The sequence below is a fragment of the Prionailurus viverrinus genome, chromosome D2 (assembly GCF_022837055.1).
Source record: "Prionailurus viverrinus isolate Anna chromosome D2, UM_Priviv_1.0, whole genome shotgun sequence".
Lineage (NCBI taxonomy): Eukaryota > Metazoa > Chordata > Mammalia > Carnivora > Felidae > Prionailurus > Prionailurus viverrinus.
The window spans coordinates 79,327,173-79,350,079 of record NC_062571.1 but is presented as its reverse complement, the minus strand read 5'-3'; the positions used below and the strand labels follow the sequence as shown (position 1 = coordinate 79,350,079).

The 22,907-nt window shown below is 40.9% G+C and overlaps 2 protein-coding genes across 3 annotated transcripts in view; one reads left to right on the top strand and one right to left on the bottom strand.

Moving 5' to 3' along the window:
- Nucleotides 1–224: 224 nt before the first annotated feature.
- LOC125147534 (ATPase PAAT-like) lies at nucleotides 225–17,070 on the bottom strand. Of its 2 annotated transcripts, none has more exons than XM_047824618.1 (6): nucleotides 16,745–17,070; nucleotides 15,946–16,152; nucleotides 14,841–14,913; nucleotides 12,079–12,285; nucleotides 7,291–7,745; nucleotides 225–1,568 (listed from the first exon to the last, which is right to left on the bottom strand). In XM_047824618.1, the coding sequence occupies exons 1-6, from the start codon at nucleotides 16,906–16,908 to the stop codon at nucleotides 1,334–1,336; spliced, it is 1,341 nt and encodes a 446-aa protein (XP_047680574.1). In that variant the 5' UTR covers nucleotides 16,909–17,070; the 3' UTR covers nucleotides 225–1,333. The 2 variants fall into 2 exon arrangements, with proteins under 2 accessions (XP_047680574.1, XP_047680575.1); XM_047824619.1 differs by lacking the exon at nucleotides 16,745–17,070 and adding an exon at nucleotides 16,334–16,613.
- Nucleotides 16,986–22,907, top strand: part of CUZD1 (CUB and zona pellucida like domains 1) — a 33,390-nt gene continuing 27,468 nt past the window's right edge. Inside the window, exon 1 of the mRNA XM_047824616.1 lies at nucleotides 16,986–17,318. Coding sequence (XP_047680572.1) covers nucleotides 17,078–17,318 — 241 coding nt within the window. The 5' untranslated portion in view covers nucleotides 16,986–17,077. The remainder of the gene's footprint in view (nucleotides 17,319–22,907) is intronic.

Genomic DNA, 22,907 nt, shown 5'->3' with positions numbered 1-22,907 from the left:
GCAGGAGGAAATGCTGTTTGGGGCGCCTGGGTGGCTTAGTTGGTTAAGCCTCTGACTTCAGCTCAGGTCATGATCTCGCGGTTCATGAGTTCGAGCCCCGCGTCGGGCTCTGCTGACAGCTCAGAGCCTGGAGCCTGCTTCAGATTCTGTGTCTCCCTCTGTCTCTGCTCCTCCTCTGCTCTCTGTGTCTCTCAAAAATTAATAAACATAAAAAGAAATTTTTCTTCAAGAAATGCTGTTTAATGGCTACATATGTGGTGATTAAATTAGGAAAAGCTTGATAAAAGTGGTACAGAGACCTCCTGTCACTGAGGTCGGAGTGAGTCGTACATGAACATTGTATTGGTTCTCACTATTTAAACAACTAAATTCACCAAAACGTTAAACGAGTATAAAACATCTTTTTCACGTAGACCAAATATTAGATGAAATGAAACTATTTCTATTTACTCAAGACAGTTTCCAGAGTAGACGCATTTATTTTTTAGATGCAAATATACCACCCCTCAAGACATATGAAATCATTGTCATTTCTGAAAATTATGTCTGCCAGAGAGAACCGCGAGCTCCTTGATTCATAGGCCTTAATCCTTCTGTGAGAGCCTCAGTGCTTCACGCTGGAAACATATCAGAGAAGGGCTCTGGAAAGAAGAACCACTATCAGCTCAGAAAACAAGAGTTCCTTATGCTTTCTGAGTTTAGTGAGATCAAACTCGTTTTCCACCAAACGCTAACCTAAAGTAATAATCTTAACAAAGGCCAGTTCTGATTTTTCTCTCCTATCCACATAGAGCTCCAACATGACAGAATGCAAAATTAATGGCCCCATGTAAACTAATGTTGCAGAAACATCACATCAAATTTTTTATCTGAAATAAACAATATAAAATGTAATTATGTGATTGAAACTAAAGGTTGTGATTCTTAAGTACTCAGTTTTAGAAAAAGAAAAATGTATCAAATACTGTATTTTTTTCACACCCTTAAAACATAAGGTTTTTGTATAAATTAAAACAGCACTTAAATCAAACACATATACAATACAGACTCATGAATTGCAATAGAAATCCTTGAAAAGTTTAAACACTTAAAAAAGTAAATAAAAGTAAACAATAAAAATACTGCAAATAATTTATAACCCTATCGTGTTGTTAAATCTTAGCGCACAGTACCGGATTCACAGTAACAAGGAGAGCTAAAATGAACACTGAGGTCACCGTACGTCAGATGGTGATCCTCAAATGCCATTAAATACTTGCCTTGAACTTGTGGGGTTTTGGCTTTCTAATAAATACGTAATAAATATCTGTAGCGCACGGTCCGTGTCGAGCACTTATCTTTCTCCGTTTGAAAGTCTTTCCCCAGAGTCCCACTGTCGGAGGGCCATCCCGGCGGGTGGGGGGCAGGGACTCTGCAGCACGTCCATCAACAAAGCCATCTTTGTATCTATGTGCTTCTGCAGTTTATGTATCCGCTGATCAATGTAGTCCACAAGCTTCTTTTCCATCAGTTCCATATTTTTAGTAAGGACCTTTTCCAAGTAGGAGCACACAGGCTGCTCTTCCGTGCTACAAATAAATTAAAACACACACACACACAATATAACAATGATTCCTGATGTCATCACAAAAGCAACCAAACTCTACTAAAACAAGCAGCCAACACACATTGCCGAAATCTGCCTCCACAGCTGTGCTGTCTTCGTACAACATATTTCCAGGTTCCAAAAATACACATGGAACAGGCAACCACGACCCTGAGTGCCCAAAGTATTCTGAATCTTTAATTCTTTAACCATCTAAGCATACAACTGAAATGAGAATATAAAAATGAAGAGAATTTCTACCCTCAAAGAACAAGTCTTTACAAAGGCTCTGATTTTAAGCTCCAAATCAGAACAGATACTGTCCGATTTTTTAAGCTCTTCACATGTCTTCTAAGAACTTCCCTAAACAACCCTACAATTTAAAGTTTTGCCTTTTGTCACCATCTAAGTACCAGAAAGTTCTTTTCTAACCTAATGCGAAAACATGTAGAAATGAAATGTACTGGACTGGGCAAACAGAAATAAAAATAGTAAAAAGCACTCCAGTTCCTCAAGTTCACAACCAACCAACCAACACTTCAGAGTGTGGTCCACAAAACCCTGGGGTCGCCATGACTTTTTCAGCTTCCATGAAATCACAAGTATTTTTATCCTACTACTAAGATGTCATCTGAACTTTTCATCCTCAGATTCTCATGAAGGTACAGTGACATTTTCCAGAGGCCACATAAGGTATAATGTCACTGCTCTGATAATCAACACAAGTTATGGTTGTGTATTCTTCTGTTTCTTAGACTTTCCTAAGGTAGTAAGCTTAGGGTATAAATATTTTTTTCAGAGATTAACTCAGTTTGCTCTTGGTACCTCTATGGTCTTACTAGCTATTGATGATATATACTATAATGCAACATACAGGAGAATGCGACCAAAAAAACTAACAATGATTTTATAAATTTAAAATAGTACCATCGTTATGAAACCTTTTTAGAAAATATATTTTTCACAAAAATTGTCATATTACTATAGAATGGGCTTATTATTTTTAAACAAATGAATTTTTTATATATTCTACATAAATAAAGGTTCTTTAGAGTCCTCAATATTTCAAAGCGTAAAGACCAAAAAGTTTGAGAACACCACTCTAGAATATAGGAGGGGGTTTTTTAAACTGTGTTTTGTTTTGTTTTGTTTTTTTCCAAATAACTATAGATTTCACAGGAAGTTGTAAAGACACTGCCCTTCACCCACTGGTCCCAATGGTTACATCTCCCCTAACAATGGCAGAATACAAAACCAGAAAACTCATGCTGGCACAGTGCACGTGAATGCCGTTCTATCACGTGTGCACACATTCTCGTGAACGCCACCAGCACAGTCAAGATGCACAACTATTCCTTAACTAATGATCACCGACCGTCACGCTGCTCCCTATTGTCACCTCCACTCCCCTCAGCCCCTCCATCGCCAACACCTGACAACCACCAATGTGGTCTCCACGTCTAAAATCTTATTTCGGAAATGCCGTACAGATGTAATCGTACAGCGCGTGGCCTCTTGAGATTCTCTTGTCACTCAGCGTCACGTCCCCAGGAGCCACCTAAGCTGTTACGTGTGTCAGTGGTTTGTTCCTTTTTATTGACTAGCAGCCTGTGATATGGATATGTCACAGTTTAACTGTTCATCTATTTTAAGACATTCTGCTTGTTTCCAGTTTTTGGCTATTACCTAGAAATAAAGCTTCCATGAACTGTGCATAGGTTTTTGTGTGGACGTAAATTTCCATTTCTCTAGGAATAATGCTCAGGAGTAGGATTGCTGGGTCATGTAGTAACTGTTGTTTCCTTTTCAAGAAACTGCTACAGTATTTTTTATAGTGGCTGCGGCATTTTTACCCCCACTGGCAATGTAGAAGATCCAGTTTCTCCACATCCTCATCTGCATTTGGTATTGTTACCATTTACTGTGTTTATTTTAGCTTTGGAGTAACTGTGTAGCGGCATCTTGCTGTGGTTCTAATATTCATTTTCCTAGTAGCCACAAAGTCAATGATGATCATCTTATCACCTGCTATTTGACATGTGTATCCTTTCTAGGAAAATGGCTCTATGTCTGTTGCCCACCTTCTGATTGAAGTTTTTCTAATGTGAGTTTTGACAGCTATTTATTAAATATAAGTCATTTGTTAAACTTGTAATTTGCAAACATTTTCTCCCAGTCTGTAATTTGTATTTTATCCACTTATCTGGATCTTTTATGGGCATAATTTTTAAATTTTGATGGGATTCAAGAGATCAAAGTTTCCATGACTGTGATCTTGGTGTCATCTAAGGAGTCTTTCCCTGGTCTTAGGTCCCCAAGCTTTTCTCTTATATATTAAGAAAGCTTTATACCTTTATGTTTTGTTTTATGTCCACGGTAATTTTCGTATAAGGCATTTAGGTCATGGTTCACTTTTTGCCCTTTGGATATCCCATTGCTCTCGCACCACGTTAAAAAAAAAAACAAAACTACGCTTTTTCCACTGAATGGCTGTTGCACCTTTGTCAAAAATCAGTCAGCCATAATTGTTTAGGGGTACTTCTGTGTGCTCTATTCATTTTTTTATTTGAAAACAAGAGAGAGAGCGAGAGGGAGAGACGGGCTATGAGGGAGAGAGGGGCTATGAGGGAGAGGGAGAGAGAGGAGATAGGGGATTGGGGGAGAGGGAGGGAGGGGGGAGGGAGGAGGGAGAGGGGGGAGGGAGAGGGGGAAGGGAGGGGAGGGGGAGGGAGGGGGAGAGAGAGAGGGAGGGATGGAGGGAGGGAGGGAGGGAGGGAGGGAGAGAGAGAGAGAGAGAGAGAGAGAGAGAGAGAATGAATGAATGAATCCCAAGCAGGCTCCATGCTCAGTGCAGGGTCTGACACAGGGCTCAATCCCTTGAATGGTGAGTTCATGACCTGAGCCAATATTAAGAGTTGGACAGGCATTTAACCAAATGAGCCACCCAGGTGCCCTGTATTTTCACATTTTAGAATAATCTTGTCTACATTTATAAAAAATGTTTTTGAATTTTGGAAGGAATGCCATTAAACCTACAGATCAATTTGGGGAAAACGGACATTGTTACTATTTTGAGTCTTCAAATTCATGAACATGTATGTCTCTCCATTTATTCTGGTCTTCTCTCTTTCATCACCTATCTTATAATTTTCAGTCTATAGATCCTACACGTTTTGCTACATTTTTGTTTTTGCAATTATTTTTCATAGATTTATACATTTTACATGTATTTACATGTATTTTTATGTATCTCATTTTCTCTGGAGCATCTAATTTTGTCTCAGAGCACACTGGCTTCATAAAATGAGTTGAGAGGTCTTCCCTTCTCTTTTTTGGGGAAGTGTTTAAATTGGGTTCTGTAAAGGTTTGGTAGAATTCTTCAGTGGAACCACTTGGGCCTAAATATTTCTTTTATGTTAGTTTTCAAATTGTGAATTCAGAACTTTCAGTGGTTATAGGACTATTCTGTTTATTTCATCTTAGTTAAGTTTGGTAGTGTGTGTTTTTTTGAGGAATTAATCCATTTCTTCCAAACTGTTAAAGTTATGAGCATTAAGTTACTTGCAATATTCCTTTCTTTAAAAAGTTTATTTATTTTGAGAGAAAGAGCGTGCGCACGCACGTGTGAGGGGCAGAGGGGAGAGCGAGAATCCCATTGTGGTGCTCGACCTCATGAACTGCGAGATTACAACCTGAGCCAAGATCAAGAGTCGGATGCTCAACTGAGTCACCCAGGTGCCCCATTCCCTTTTTCAAATGGACTTAGAATGTGTAGTGACATCTCCAGTTACATTCTTTTTTTTTTTTTTTTTTTTTTTAATTTTTTTTTTTTTTCAACGTTTTTATTTATTTTTGGGACAGAGAGAGACAGAGCATGAACGGGGGAGGGGCAGAGAGAGAGGGAGACACAGAATGGGAAACAGGCTCCAGGCTCTGAGCCATCAGCCCAGAGCCTGACGTGGGGCTCGAACTCACGGACCGTGAGATCGTGACCTGGCTGAAGTCAGACGCTTAACCGACTGCGCCACCCAGGCGCCCCTCCAGTTACATTCTTTATATGGGTGATTTATATCTTCTATCTTTGCCTGTATTGCTAGCCAGTCTTACTAAAATTTTGTCAATTTCATTGGATTTCTTCATGGATTTTCTTTACTGTTTCCCTGTTTTCAATCTCATTGATTTCCACTCCTTGTCATTCATCTTCTTTCTATCTGCTTTAGGTTTATGTTGCTAGGCTTCTAAATTACAAATTCAACTTCTTGAATGGTTATGTAGGACAATTCTGATTATTTCATGTTTGTTGAGTTGTACTTTTGTGTTATTGAGACCTCTCCTCTCTTCTAATGTAAGCATTAGTGCTATCAATATTCTACTCAACACTTCTTTAGTAGCTGCATTCCACGGTTTGATCTACTGTATTTTCATTCATCTCCAAGTATTTTTAAAATTCCTAATGGGATTTCCTTTTTGAGCTGTAGAATATTTAGAAATGTGTTGTTGAATTTCTAAGTGTTTGGATCATTTTGCTGCTGCTGTTGTCTTTGTTACTGATTTCTAGTTGGTTTCATTTATGGTCAGAGAATATACTTTGTATGATTTCAATGGTTTTAAAATTGGTTAGGCTTACTTTATAACTCAAGAAATAATCTTTGTGATTCTTCCATTGGTACTTGAAAAAAAATGTGTATTCTGATACTGTTGGTGGAGCCTTCTATATGTCAATTAGATCTTGTTGGCTGGTATGTAATTCTTTAGTTCCAAACTATTCCAACTGCCTCACTATCAGATGAAAACTCTAAATTAAGGGAGATAAAACTGTGGCAAAGTGGGTAAGCCAAAACTATGACCTGAGTCCTGAATTCCTGAATGACAAACTACACTTATGTAAAGGATAGGGAACATACTAAATTCTTTTATTTTTTTATTTTTTTTTTAATGTTTATTTTATTTTTGAGAGAGAGAGACAGAGCGTTGGGGGGGGGGGGGGAGGGAAGGGACAGAGAGAGGGAGACAGAATCTGAAGCAGGCTGGGCTCTGAGCTATCAGCACAGAGCCCAATGCAGGGCTTCAACTCACGGACTGTGAGATCATGACCTGAGCCAAAGTCAGATGCTTATTAACCAACTGAGCCACCCACGTGCCCCAGGAACATACTAAATCCTTAACCACTGCTTAATCAAACCTGTGCTGCTAAAATATGAGATTATAAGATCAGGGGATAAGAGCTGGTATACTACAAATAATTATTATCCAAATATATATAGTTTTGATTATTCCAAAATTAGCCCAGGTCAAACATGATCTACAAAGAAAATCTATTATAATGACATGCTTAACATACCGAGCTCAAGAACAGAAAAAGCATAAATAAATAAAAACACAATGTAAAGCTTATGAGTCTACAACTCCTTGGTACTCATTCAAACAACTTTCTACTCCAACCTCTCTGAGGTTATAATCCTTCCACAAAATCCCTGAGAAGTGCTCAAAACCTCCACTTTCAGGCACTTCTTTCAAAGCAACCAATTCTACTTTGTATAATAGTTATTCCTTGTAAGTGTGTTAATGGTAAAATGTGGAAGCTCCTAAAATTATCTTTGGAAACACATTTTTAGGCAGTGTGCACGGAAAAAGTCTGTTTCCCTTCAGGCCATTCACACACCTACCTAATCTAAACCACATTTGTCTCAAAATAAAATACTTACGCAACACCAGCAATGTCTTCACCAGCCTTAGGGACGGTTTCCTGCCACTTGGTGTTACGTCCCACGCGGAGATGGCTAACGTGACTACATAAACTCTGGAGAAAAGGCAGCAAGTCAGAGTTAGGTATATTCGAGTTGTCACTTGCTTTCTTTGGTAGGAGAGAAGAAACCGCATTTTTGAGGTCATTCTCAAGAAGAACATGGCTTGGTGACACAGTTTTATACTCTTGGAGGCTCGTAGCCTTTCCGCCACCGGGTGGCTGCAGACTTTGATCGGTGCAAGCTTTCAAGTCTTCAGTCAGGTTTCCAGAGGTCAAGCCGGTTCTGAAAGGAAAAGGCGTGGACGGGGACTTGTCTAAGGCCCCCGAAGTAGATGATGACTGCAGGTCAATCCCACGTCTGTAGCCAGGATTTCCCAAAACCGACTGAAGCTGCTCGCCAACGGGAATACGATTCTGAGCAAGGTAAAGAAATACACGTCTCTGTTAACAGTCATGACAGCTAACTTTGGGGGTAATGACTGTGAGGCAGGCAACGTGCATTCTTTCATTTGACCCTCAAAACGTCCACACGAAGCAGGCTACGATTACTACCCCCATATTGAGTGGAGGAGACCCAGGCTAAAGGTCACTTGTCTACGGTAACACAACTGGTTAAGTGGCAGAACCGGGCATGAACCTGGGCCACCTAACTCCACAGTCCAGGCTTTTAATGATTTCTCTGTAGTTTCTCCCTAAAGGAAATATTAAATATCAGCATGCTTGGCAAAACTGCATTAACATTCACGTCTCCGCTACAAAGGCCTCCTTAATTTATGGCGATAAAATATACTACTCAACTGAGTCACAATAATTGGTAATTTTCTTAGAGTTAAATATTCCCCTACTTTCCACATATGGTAAACTACTCATTTTTACTTAGCCATGTCTTTTGCAATGAGTTTTTCATGGAGGCCACATAGTCACTTAAAATTAAATGTACTACATACTTTTGTGACCTTTTCAATGAATAAAATGAGCTACCTTTGGCTGTGTTTCTTTTCAGAATTTCCAGGAGAATAAGAGTTCTGTTTTGTGGCCTCAACCAACTGCCCACGCAGTATTATTTCCTGCGAAGATTCTGGCTTACTTTGAAGGGAAGGCTGTCATATCTCTGCTATGCTCTTCAATTTTTCCACAGGAGGAAAACATAACTAAGTGTTAAGACATAAGGCTCTATCCTAAAATCAAAACAATAGAACTGTATGATGGGTTCTTATCAGGATATATCACCCCATAGTTCCTGCTGTTTAAGAGCTTGTGAGAGAAGGACATCTGGGTGGGTCTGACTCCTGATTAAGTGTCTGACTCCTGATTTTGGCTAAGGTCGTGATCTCACATTTTGTGGGTTCAAGCCCTGTGTCAGGCTCTACACTGAGTGCTGACAGTGCAGAGCCTGCTTGGGATTTTCTTTCTCCTCTCTCTCTCTGCCCCTCGCTCCCCTTGTCTCTCTCAAAAATAAACAAATAAACATTAAAAAAAAAAAAAAAAAGAAGGAGGGGCACCTGAACGGCTCAGTCAGTTGAGTCCGACTTTGGCTCAGGTCATGATCTCACAGTTCATGGGTTCGAGCCCCACATCGGGTTCTGTGCCAACAGCTCAGATGGAGCCTGGAGGCTGCTTTGATTCTGTGTCTCCCTCTCTCTCTGCCCTCCCCGGCTTGTGCTCTGTTTCTGTCTCTCAAAACTAACCGTTAAAAAAATTTTTTTAGAAAGTCCAATGTAAATGTATTCGCTATGCAAATTTTCATTTTCTGTTATTTCTTAATATTCGGATCATAAGAAAATCATTGCTTTTTAGTCATTTTTCCCCCTCAGATCAGGGCTCTTTGGGTGATTTTTTTTCTCTGTATGAAGTATCAAGATATTCACAGGTCAGTCTATATGTCACTAGAGTAAATGAACAAACCTCAGGTGCCTGGTGGCTGTTCTACTTCTTTTTTTTTTCAATGTTTATTTATTTATTTCGAGAGAGAGAGAGAGAGGGCTCATGTGTGAGCAGGGGAGGGGCAGAGAGAGAGAAGGAGGGAGAGGGTGAGAGAGGGAGAGAGAATCCCAAGCAGGCTCCACACTCTCAGCGCAGAGCCCTACTTGGGGCTCAAACTCCCTAACTGTGAGATCATGACCTGAGCCAAAATCCAAGAGCCAGGTGCTTAACTGACTGAGCCACCCAAGCACCCCTTCTTCTACTTCATGTCAGTTTGTTCAATTCTTATTTTTACTTGTCCTATCATATATTATTTTGAAGTCACATTAAGTCCTTTTGAAAGCGAACAGCTAAATACATATTAAATAATCTAAAGAACTCACTCTGCCAAACTAATTCCACTTTGAAGAATCTACCCTAAGGAGATATGGGAACAATTTACAAAAATAGACACTCAAATTCCTTCTATGTGTGGCTACTCATGCTACCAAAAAAAAAAAAAAAAAATCTAAAAAGCTTAAAATATTCATGAATCAACGACTGGTTACATTGGTTACATACCACAGAATATCCATAAAATCACAGAGATATTGTTTTATTGCTTAATAAGAGGCCCATGATATCCTGTTAAATGGAAAATTTTACTGAGCAACATGTACAGTATAAAAGCATTTACATAAAATTGTGCCCGTATACTTACACATGAATATATAAAGAGCTATGTATATGTGTGGGTATATGTAATTTCATCCACATGCGTGTGTATACACACACACGGATTTCTGAAAAACAGTTTTCTCTCTCTGTATGTTGTAGGACTTATAAAAGTATGAATTTTCTATAACTTTTATATTATAAAAACCTCCAAGATGTATCACTTTTCATACTCAGAAAAAAATAAAATTATAAAGTCATTTTTATTTTAAAGGGGAAAAAGTCCCATAATATAAATTCTGAACAATTTAATGTTTTCTCTAAGAAAATGGGGCATAGCCTTTCATTCAGGTAACTTTAAACAACTGCTGTATGTTAGGTACTTTGATATAGAATTCCTACTTGGTTACTCTAAATTACTAGAGCAAAAAATAAATCAAAGCTAGTATATCTGAACTTCAAATACAAGAAAATAAGGAATAACTTTAACATTTACTGCGATACAACAAAAGTCTGTATTGTCACATCAGACCTGCATGACTCGTGAGTGTCAACCTTTAATAAAGCTTTCAAGGAAACAAGCAATCCCCAAGGCACGGGTGAAGCAGGGGGAGGTCTAGGATTCTGACACAGCACCCCATGTCCTTTCTTTCCCCTTGAGGACAGGCCCAGGCCCAGTTCAAATTGACATATGAAGGCTGTAAACAGTGTGTGGCTGACCACTTTCGTAGCAGGCATGAAACATCCCCATTTTATGCTCGGATAATCACATGGTTCATGTGGCATTTTCCAAGAAGCCATGCCTTAGATTCCAGAGATTTCTGGTTTGTTAACAATAATCAGTCCTAGACAATCAGGATCCACTCCACAAATACGGATTCTCCCACATTAGGATGTTGAAAAGGCGACAGAACGGGACCATCTTCCTTCCCCAGGGTGTCCCCCCGAACTTCCTCCCATGAAGCGGTGGGAGGAAAGCTAGTAACCACGCAGTGTCTATAGTATTAACCCGTGAGCGGTGACTGGGACAGTTTATGTAGAGTTTCTACATGCACAGAATACTCTAGAAGGATACACACCGAACTGTTATCAGCAGTTACCTCTGGGGAACGGGATGATAGCTAGGAAAACACTTTGACGTTTTACTCAATAACCTTCTGCACGGATTCAAATTCATGGCAAAGAAAACGAGTACAACTTAAGGAATAAGACCTTAAGATTTAAAGACATGTACCTCTCTCCAAAATAACTCTACCATCTTTTTTTCCCCCCAAGTCAAGTTTTTAAAAGATAGAAATCAGTGAACTAGTCATATTTAACCATTCATCTCTTCTATTTACAAAATCTTTTGCTTTTGAAAACTTTTTTAAAATCTTCAGTGTTTCTCCACAGAATCTTTGCACTGAAAGAGTTATTCTCCAACCGCAGTGTGCATAAAATTAACATAGCATACTTGTTTAAAACACTGATTCCTGGATCCCACTCTGGGAGACTTAGTAGGTGGAAAAGTGTGGCCAGGATATGCATTTTGTAAACACTGGAAAGGATTATGATATAGGCGTTCTGTGGATCATACTTAAAAGACACACTATTCCTAAACCCTTTCAAATAGTAGTCTCAGGAGCTTGACAAGTTCTTCCATTATTCTCAATATTCCTTTACACAACTCTCCTCCAATTTCCTCTTTATCTCTATACTTGAGAAAAACTTTCTAAATTGCTCAAAATAGTGCCTTATCTACCAACAAGGTGCTAAATGAATAAATTCATGAAAAACTGTGAGGGTCTGTAGTAAGGTATTTTGTACGAGGGGAAGTCTACAAAAATGCTATTTTACAAAAGCAAAGAAAAGATTTAAGTCAATACATGTCCTTATAAAAAGCCGTCCCTCTGAAGTTAAACAAAAAAATTTCTTTTTACATTTATTTATTTTTGAGAGCAGAGACAGAACGTGAGCAGGGGAGGGGCAGAGAGAAAAGGAAACACAGATTCTGAAGTAGGCTCCAGGCTCTGAGCAAGCTGTCAGCACAGAGCCCGAAGCGGGGCTCGAACCCATGAACCGTGAGATCATGACCCGAGCTAAAGTCAGATGCTCAACCGACTTGAGCCACCCAGGCGCCCGGATCACTCAAATTTTTACGAGTCCCTGGACAGAATCCATTTCTACCTACCTGCTGCTGAAATCTAACCATATCCATCAGTTGCTGAGCTCCAGGTGACAACTTTGACCCCATGGACTCCATGATAGTCTGGACCCTCCGGAGGTCTATCCTTGATCCTAGAGCAGGAGAGCTTGTTGAAGAACTGGCTGAAACCCGCCTCATGTGTACCACAACTTTACTGATGAACACACACTGCTTTTCACCAAAGGAGAGCAACTGTTACAAAACAAAGAAGTTTCAGAAAATGATAGTAAAAACAATCATCATTTAAAGTTACTCGTTACTCAAGAGTGAAGCATTCAAGAATCAAAAAATTAAATACATTTTCATGTTTACATTTTCTCTAGCATAGTCATAGAAAAAAAATTAAAATTTATCATGAGGCTCAGAAGTATTTAAATAAAAAAGCCCTTTCAAAGTAACAGACTACACATAAAATAGCAAATGGGGATGGGAAACACAAAATAACATTTACTCAGTTTTTTTTAAGGGATTAAAAATAAACTGTACCAATCTGAGAACTTCACATACTGCAACTTGCAATGTAAATATAAATATTTAAAGCAAAATAAGGCTGTCTAGAGCCCATGCTACGTTGCTTCTGAAATACTAAATGTAAGTCAGTGCGTTAGAAGTCAGAACTGTAAGGGAATGTCAAGGTGATCTAATATATAGCTTGCTACCTTACATATTTGAAAAATGAGTGCAGAGTGATTTTCTAACTTGTCAAAGGACACCCAGGTAGTAAAGGTCAGAACTTGGGACGTAGCTCTGCCAGCTTTTACCCCAGTAGTTTTCCCAGTGCTTCATGCTGCCTCATTTTGTCCATGTTTCTGAACCAAAAGACATTTTATGTGTGACATGCACAACAAAGTAGCGAAGTGGAAAGGGACTAGGATTTAGAATCAGACAGAACTGGGTTCCATGACGACTCTACTTAGAGCCTGTGTGATCCTGGGAAAAGGCAAAAACCTGAAATCAGGAGTAAAATGAGGGAGGGTAATAACGACTTCACATAGTTGTCCTGAGAAGTACGTGTTAAAATTTCCAGTACTGACCACACCGATTAAGGGCTCAAAACTGGGCACCAGTAGCTATTATTTTTATTTTAATTTTCATATGTTATTGCCCTGGAAGAAGTCCTCATAAGATCCCCCTAAATGAAACAGGTCCTTGCACTCCCTCCTACTTTCATAGAACAGTCACAAAACATTCTCCTTCAGAGACACACAAGCCCATGTATCACACAAAGACACAGGTGAACACAAGTCCACGATCAAAAAACTCAGTGTGACACGAAAGATTGGACTGTCATCAACAACTAAATAAACATCTCCTCAAATTTATACACCTACATTCCAACCTCCATGTGATCTCTTTCATGCTTTTTGATTCTCAAGTCTTCCTCACTATTGAATGTAGGACATATTTTGCACACTTTTGGACGTGTCTTGGCCACTATACTATTAGCAATATGAGGGTTTTGCTCCAATTTATTTTATTTCCGTTAATTCCTAAATGCTTAGTATAGGATCTGGGATCAAATGGCACTCTAATTGTTGAATGAATGAATCGCTTTATTTAAAAGACTTTAGAAGTTACTAGCGTTTACTCCTAAAACAACATCTTGGAATATTAACAACTTGGAAGGTCAGTTCTGTGACCTTCTCTAAGTAATAATAAGCACAGAGATAAAATATTTTAAAGGTTTTTTTTTTTTTAATGTTTATTATTTTTGAGAGAGAGACAGAGACAGAGAGCAAGCAGGGGAGGGACAGAGAGAGGGAGACACATTATCGGAAGCAGGCTCCAGGCTCTGAGCTGCCAGCACAGAGCCCGACACAGGGCTCGAACTCACTGAGAGATCATGACCTGAGTGGAAATCGAATGCTTAACTCACTGAGCCACCCACACACCCCAAGATAAAATATTTTAAAGATAAAAATAACTCAACAATTTACTGTCTTTAGTCTCCTTGTATAACCCACAAAGTAGGTCCAAACAGGTGAGGAAACTTGACCAAGGCTGTTTTGTTAGCAACAAAGCTCATTTAATAGTCAGGGCTTCTGATTTCCAGCTAAGTACTCTTTCCCTAGACTCTAATGACCTCATTAAAGTTCACTGTAACAATATTTTTCCTGCTGAAGACACCAGTCCAAATTTCTTGAACTCTGTACTGCCTTTGTCTGGAACTTCTCTGTGTTCTCTTTGGATGTTTTGGGACAAAAACTGTCACTTTCTTTGCACCTACGTTCTACATAAAAATAAAAAAATGTATTTAAACTCAGTTTTCCAAGGCTTAAAGCTAAAAGTACGATACCATTATATTAATAATAGCAAATGACATAGCATTGCCATAGCTAGTAAATGTTGATTTATTTTAAAAGAAGAATGTTGATAATTTTAAAGTTCATTTATTTATTTTGAGAGAAAGACAGTGCAAGCAGGGGAAGGGCAGGGCGGGGGTGGGGCAGAGAGCGTTCCAAGCAAGTTCTGTATTGTTCAGTGCAGAGCCTGATGTGGAGTTCAACTCATGACCCGTGAGATCACGACCTAAGCCGAAGTCAGAAGCTTAACCAACTGAGCCACTCAGGTGCCCTGAATTTTGGTAATTTCTTAGAGAAGAATTTCTTCTTCCATGTTTAGTATTTCTCAACTAAAACCAGGGACCACACTGGACTTACCACATTAGTGAGCTATCAGAAAATAAGTTTATGTAGTACAGAAACAACTGTAGTTTTCAAATTAGTTATAATTTAGTGATTACTTACCTTTATTTTACAAGCATGTGTGGAGAACTCCAATTTTAGATATTTTTTGTACAAAATAATCTTTTCACTTTCACTACAAATAAAAAAGAAATGAATTTTAAAAATTTTCACTCATTATCGCTTTTAACAGTTACGTTTGAAAATGAAGGTTTCCAGGACAATACATAAATCCTGAGATTCAGTTTTCCTGGTAAGACATGAAGAACTGTAGGTTCATACTGAGTTGCACTGGATAAAAAGACTACATCTGTCACTTACTACCTATATAAGATAATTAAAAAAGATAACAAATGTATAATCATGTAGCACAGAGCATATTTTAAAGCTCAATAAACATATCCATTATTTCCAACATATGTGGTATAATAAAACCGTTCATAGCTTGAATTTTATTAAAGAAAGATTAGGACAGAATCTTTTCAAGAATTCGGAAAAAAAAATCAAAAGTATAGTAACACATTCAATATACTTGTATGGCACAGTCTGGGGTTTGTGTACTATTTGTAATGGGCTTCCTACAAGAAAATGTGTTCAAAGTTCCAGCCTAATTAATTTTTGGAAAACAGACCATTCTGAGTTAAGAGAGACAAGAAACATTTATCACAACTTCAAATCTAATCAAAGTCCTTCACTAACTAGCTATGATGTTCTACCAACTTATCTGCCTTCTGTTAGCTCCCAATTTCCACATTTATAAAAACTCCTGAGGGACCCCTGAGTGGCTCACTTGGTTGAGCACCAGACTCTTGGTTCTGTCTCAGGTCATGATCCCAGGGTCATGGGATTGAGCCCCGAATGGGGCTCTACCCTGAGTGTGGAGTCTGCTTAAGATTCTGACTCTCTCTCCTCTTCTGCCCCTCTTCCCCACTCACACTCATTCGCTGTCTCCAAAATTAAAAAAAAAAAAAAAAAAAAACAAAACAAAAAACTGGGCTCATGTACACGCCAAGATTCCTAGCGCCTAAACTTCTATTCCTGCTGGTATGTTTTTCTCTTCTCTCCCTTAGTGTCTGGCCTCGATGTCAGAGAATCAGTAAATACCACAAACGCTGGGGAAAAACAACACTGCTTGGGGGGAACACTTCTGCACGAACAAGTTACAAACCTGTTATCCAGATCACTACAAACATTCTTGCCCCTACTGGTTCCACAGTACTCCTCTCCTAAGTATACTTCCATATTTCTTGCGGAACTTAAAATGCCAATAGAAACGATCTCTTCACCTCCGTTAGGGTCGCATCTCAGGTAAAGGAAGCAGGGGTTTTCATCTTGGTCACTGTTGAGGCTTCTTTTCAAAATCACCAGATCTTGGCTGAAAAGAATTGTTCAAACTGTCACACAGTGCACCTGTCCGAACGCTGCTCACGACCCTCCTATTGGGCCACCAGGACTTCTTCTAACTCCCTCCCATTGACCACGGCGGTCCCCGCACCCTCCCAAGCACCCAACAGACGCTCAAGACAGATTCACAAGGAGATGGGCACGCCACCCACCGGGGTTTTCCCCTCTGCTTTCTCCTCGGCTGTGGATTCAAGCCTCTGCAGTCCTTCTCCTTCAACATAAAAAGTTCCCTGGGCACCTACTGTGCGCACAAGAGGGGAGAGCAGAAGGCAACAAAAGGCCAACGCGGCTCTTTCTCATAATTAAGCGGATGGGGATTCTCGACAGTTCGTTTTTCTAACGCCCCCTCGGGTCGACAACAGAGAGGCCTCCGTCGGGTCGCCTGGGGGAGGGAGGCGGACCCCGGGGGCGAGCCGGCGGAGATGCGGGGCCCCCGCAGTCAGGTCCTTCCCGCACCCCGGGCCCCCCACCCTCTCTCCGCTCGGCCCCGCCTCCCCTCCCGGCTCCCCCAGGAGCGCCACCATCCCGGCGCCGCGGCCCCGGTCCCCGCCGGCCCTGCTCACCCCGGGTCAGGCGGCGCCAGCAGCTGCTCCCAGTTCAAGTCCGGGGCGCCGACACCAGCCCGGGTGAGATGGAGACTCCGGGCCAGGGCTCCGCAGGCAGCATCCCAGGAAGAGGCCAGCATCGGGCGGCGAGTCACTCCCGCCTCCTCGGCCCGGGTGTCCATGCTGCAGCCGCCAGCCGAGGCCAACCCCGGAACCTCTCTTCCACCGCTTGCGTTTCCGCCAGAGCAGACGGAGGTGAAAAAGCACAGCGCCTTCCGGCTCGGCAGGCTTCAATTCCAAGACCAGCCGCTCCTTGTCCAGTGGGGAAAGAACCAGGTACCGGAGACGCGCATGCGCGCGCCAGCCAGCTTCAGCAACGCGGTTCCAAGCCTGCCCGGGAAGAGCTCAAGGACAGAGCATGCGCTCCGACGGCCCCTCGGCCTACGAAAGGAGCTGTGCGCAGGCGCGGGGCGAGACTGGCGGGAACGCAGGCGGATCTTTCGACGTTGGTCCGAGGAAGTAGCAGGTGGCGTGGACGACGGTTGTCTGGCCGCCCGGGAGGGTTGGTCCTTCGAGGAGAGTCCATCGTCAGGTAGGAGTGGTGCCGTCGCTGCCGGCGACCTGGAGGCCCTGCTGCCGAGCCTCGCTGTGCCTGCGGTGGACGCCGTGGCCTTCCCGCCGACCGCAGACCCTGGGCGGTGGGTCGGGCCGTGCAGTTGGGGTTTCTTTGACCCCCACGCGGTCCCCCAGCACGTCGTCCCCGCGGGCGGCGGGTGCGTGGATGCCGGCAGCTGGGCTTTAGCAGGCGGAGGTTTGCACGGTGTCACCGGGCTGCAGTGCAGCCGGGGCGCCGTCCGGACGTCGCCCTGTGGGTGAGCCGCTGGCGCCAGGGCGGGACGGCGGCGGGGTGACGTGGCGCCCTCCAGCCTCGGCGCTGGAGGGGAGGTGTGGAAAGCGGCCAGAGGGGCGGCGGTGGCTGTGAGCAGAAACCTGTCCCGAGCAGAAGTGGGACCCCAGTGCTGGTGGAGTGACATCTGAGCTGGGACTTGAAGGACCTTTAAGCTTTGATTCCGGGAAAAAGGAGCTGATGGAACTTTCTAGTTGCCCCATGGGATAGGAAGGCAACTGGGGCCTCTCTGCTCCGTCCTGTCAACCTTACCTTGTAAAAGAACTGGAGAATTAGATTCAAGTAAAATTGGAATGTCAGCATTCTTCGTAGTTGGGCTGTCAGCCATGTATTTATGGTGGCATTCAGTCCGGAAAGTAGAAATCTTACTCTGCGCCATATTAATTTTGTTTTAGGACTGCATGTTCTGAGTTTTTTGTTTCAGTGCAAAATAATTTTTTGTTTTTCTTGAGTTCTTAAGTTATGTTAGAATATGTGCCCAGTGAGAACACGGGTTTCCCTCATGCGCGCAAGTGGAGTGTTCTTGTAAAAAACCAAAAAACAAAAAACAAAAAAACAAAAAAACAAAAAAACAAAAAAACCAAAAAAACCTTTGCCTTAACAGAAATGGCCGGAAGGGAAGAGCATCCCCAGGTTTCCGAAAGTTCTAGTTTTTCCACTTTTCTTTCGCAAAGGCCTCCATTAGTGCCTGTTTTTGATGACCGAAAGAAATGTGAAGAGGTTATTTGCTGTTAGGAAAATAAGACCTTGCTGTGTTAATGTAGGGCTTTCATAAAAGCTAGGTGGTGTCGTGGGAATTTTGGGAAAGCAGGAGATACTTGTAAAATACCCTTTTCATTCTTTTTATCTGTGGAGTGGTGTTAGAAAAATTGGAGTGTAATTTTTTGTGAGTAATCTGTTATCCAGAGTGTATATATTAGAAGGATTTACCAAGATTGAAAGAGAAACCCCACCGAGGGATCTGATATGTACAGCAATCAGAAAGTTAAAAGTTCTTAATTGTAAGTGTCCTAGTTTTCATGTTTGTAAAGATGAATCTAGACTGATTCTAAGGTGTCTAAACAGTTTTGTGTGTGTGTGTTTTCTCCCCCCTCCCATGTCCGGCTTCCTATGGTCATAAGTTAACATTGATCCGTGGTAGCCTATTTGGACAGTCCCCAAAGGAAAATACTCTTTTTCAGAGTTCAAGTTAATGAATAAGATCAATATTACCAACTGGGTGTTGACTTACATAAAACTGAAAGCTGTAGGTCAGAAAACTATAGAGTTCTGTGGTCCTTCCCTTTCTTTCATTCCCATATATCCAATAAACCACAAAGTCATGATTTCTTTTTCTTTCTTTCTTTCTTTCTTTCTTTCTTTCTTTCTTTCTTTCTTTCTCTTTTCTTTTTCTTTCATTCTTCTTTCACTCTTGCTTGCTTGCTTTTTTTAAAAAAATTTTTTTTTCAACGTTTATTTATTTTTGGGACAGAGAGAGACAGAGCATGAACGGGCAAGGGGCAGAGAGAGAGGGAGACACAGAATCGGAAATAGGCTCCAGGCTCTGAGCCATCAGCCCAGAGCCCGACGCGGGGCTCGAACTCACGGACCTGTGAGATCGTGACCTGGCTGAAGCCGGACGCTTAACCGACTGCGCCACCCAGGCGCCCCGCTTGCTTGCTTTTTTAAAAGAAAAACCTTCCTGTCTTTTTCCACCTCTGCCTCTTCGTTCTCAAGCACTAACTTTCATTTGAATAATCCCCAGAGTTTGTTCACTGGTCATTAGCTTTCATTTTCATCTTCTCCATTTCATTCTTTGCACTGTCCTCTGATTGTCCTGCTCCTAGTCACCATCATCTTTGTTCATTAGCTTAGCATATAAAGCCTTTCATACTCTTGTCTCCTGCCTGCATTCTGGTCTCTTCTACCTTTGCATATGCTTTTCTCTCTACCTACAATGTTTTTTTTTGTTTTGTTTTGTTTTGTTTTTTGGATAGCAGGGAAAATCCTCTTTACTGTTGAAAACCGAGTATAGACCTCCACTGCACTACAGAATTAATTACTAATTTTTCTGTGCTACACTTAGAAGTTTTAGGTACTATAACTCCCTTGTGGTTTGGGACTTTATGAAATAATTCTCATTTTTGTGTTCCTTACCATCTGAATGATTATTGAGATTAGAGATTATTTTATACTTGGTTGGACATATTCAGAATATGTTTTTGCATGGAACTGATAAAGGTAGCAGTATGAGTTCAGAACTTTATTACAATGTAAGAGGAGCAGAAAAAGGAGAAATGAGTAAATTCAATCTTAATGCTTTTTTTTTTTTTCAAAGCTAGAATGGTGGTTGCTGAGATTACCTTGGTAATGTGCTACATTACTCTTGTCATGAATTGGAGATTTTGTTTTTGTTTTTTTTCCCCCACATCAGATAAAGAATAAAACATATTTTTAAAAACTTCCCACCAATATCACAATGTAAGTTTTTGGCTTAGCTATTTTATTTTATTTTATATATTTTAATATGGAATTTATTGTCAAATTGGTTTCCATACAACACCCAGGGCTCATCCCAACAGGTGCCCTCCTCAGTGCCCATCACCCACCCACCCCTCCCTCCCACCCCCATCAACCCTCAGTTTATTCTCAGTTTTTAAGAGTCTCTTATGGTTTGGCTCTCTCCCTCTCTGACTTTTTTTTTTTCCTTTCCCTTTCCCCTTGGTCTTCTGTTAAGTTTCTCAGGATCCACATGAGTGAAAACATATGGATCTGTCTTTCTGTGTATGACTTATTTCACTTAGCATAACACTCTCCAGTTCCATCCACGTTGCTACAAAAGGCCATATTTAATTCTTTCTCATTGCCAAGTAGTATTCCGTTGTGTATATAAACCACAATTTCTTTATCCATGCATCAGTTGATGGACATTTAGGCTCTTTCCATAATTTGGCTATTGTTGACAGTGCTGCATAAACATTGGGGTACAAGTGCCCCTATGCATCAGCACTCCTGTATCCCTTGGGTAAATTCCTAGCAGTGCTATTGCTGGGCCATAGGGTAGATCTATTTTTAATTTTTTGAAGAACCTCCACACTGTTTTCCAGAGTGGCTGCACCAGTTTGCATTCCCACCAACAGTGCAAGAGGGTTCCCGTTTCTCCACATCCTCTCCAGCATCTATAGTCTCCTGATTTGTTCATTTTGGCCACTCTGACTGGTGTGAGGTGATATCTCAGTGTGGTTTTGATGTGTATTTCCCTGATAAGGAGTGACATTGAGCATCTTTTCATGTGCCTGTTGGCCATCTGGATGTCTTCTTTAGAGAAGTGTCTATTCGTGTTTTCTGCCCATTTCTTTTTTTAAAAAAATTTTTTGAATGTTTATTTATTTTTGAGAGAGAGTGAAAGACAGAGCATGAGTGGAGGAGGGGCAGAGAGAGAGGGAGACACAGAATCCAAAGCAGGCTCCAGGCTCTGAGCGGTCAGCACAGAGCCCGACCAGGGGCTCGAACTCATGAGCCGTGAGATTATGACATGAGCCGTGAGATTATGACCTGAGCCAAAGTCAGACGCTCAACTGACTGAGCCACCCAGGCACCCCTCTGCCCATTTCTTCACTGGATTATTTGGTTTTTGGGTGTGGAGTTTGGTGAGTTCTTTATAGATTTTGGATGCTAGCCCTTTGTCTGATGTGTCATTTGCAAATATCTTTTCCCATTCTGTTGGTTGCCTTTTAGTTTTGTTGATTGTTTCCTTTGCAGTGCAGAAGCTTTTTATCTTCATGAGGTCGCAATAGTTCATTTTTGCTTTTAATTCCCTTGCCTTTGGAGATGTGTCAAGTAAGAAATTGCTGCGGCTGAGGTCAGAGAGGTTTTTTCCTGCTTTCTCTTCTAGGGTTTTGATGGTTTCCTGTCTCACATTCAGATCCTTTATCCATTTTGAGTTTATTTTTGTGAATGGTGTAAGAAAGTGGGTTAGTTTCATTCTTCTGCATGTTGCTGTCCAGTTGTCCCAGCACCATTTGTTAAAGAGACTGTCTTTTTTCCATCGGATATTCTTTCCTGCTTTGTCAAAGATTAGCTGGCCATACTTGGCCATACTTTTGTGGGTCTAGTTCTGGGGTTTCTATTCTATTCCATTGGTCTATGTGTCTGTTTTTGTGCCAATACCATTCTGTTTTGATGAATACAGCTTTGTAGTAGTGGCTAAAGTCTGGGCTTGTGATGCCTCCTGCTTTGGTCTTCTTCTTCAATATTACTTTGGCTATTCAGGGTCTTTTGTGGTTCCATACAAATTTTAGGATTGCTTCAAGAAGAATGCTGGTGCAATTTTGATTGGGATTGCATTGAATGTGTAGATAGCTTTGGGTAGTATTGACATTTTAACAATATTTATTCTTCCAATCCATGAGCACGGAATGTTTTTCCATTTCTTTGTATCTTCTTCAATTTCCTTCATAAGCTTTCTATAGTTTTCAGCACACACATCTTTTACTTCTTTGGTTAGGTTTATTCCTAGGTATTTTACGATTCTTGATGCAATTGTGAATGGGATCAGTTTTTTTATTTGCCTTTCTGTTGCTTCATTATTAGTGTATAAGAATGCAACTGATTTCTGTACATTAATTTTGTATCCTGCAACTTTGCTGAATTCATGTATCAGTTCTAGCAGACTTTTGGTGGAGTCTGTCGGGTTTTCCATGTATAATATCATGTCATCTGCAAAAAGTGAAAGCTTGAATTCATCTTTGCCAATTTTGATGCCTTTGATTTCCTTTTGTTGTCTGATTGCTGATGCTAGTACTTCCAACAGTATGTTAAACAACAGCGGTGAGAGCGGGCATCCCTGTTATGTTCCTGATCTCAGGGAAAAAGCTCTCAGTTTTTCCCCATTGAGGATGATATTAGCTGTGGGCTTTTCTTAAATGGCTTTTATGATGTTTAAGTATGTTCCTTCTATCCCGACTTTTCTTGAGGGTTTTTATTAAGAAAGGATGCTGAATTTTGTCAAATGCTTTTTCTGCATCCATTGACAGGATCATATGGTTCTTTTCTTTTATTAATGTGATGTATTACATTGATTGATTTGCGAGTGTTGAACCAGCCCTGCACCCAGGAATGAATCACACTTGATCATGGTGAATAATTCTTTTTATATGCTGTTGAATTCAATTTGCTAGTATCTTATTGAGAATTTTTGCATCCATATTCATCAAGGATATTGGCCTGTAGTTCTCTTTTTTTGCTGGGTCTCTGTTTCGTTTAGGAATCAAAGTAATGCCGGCTTCATAGAAT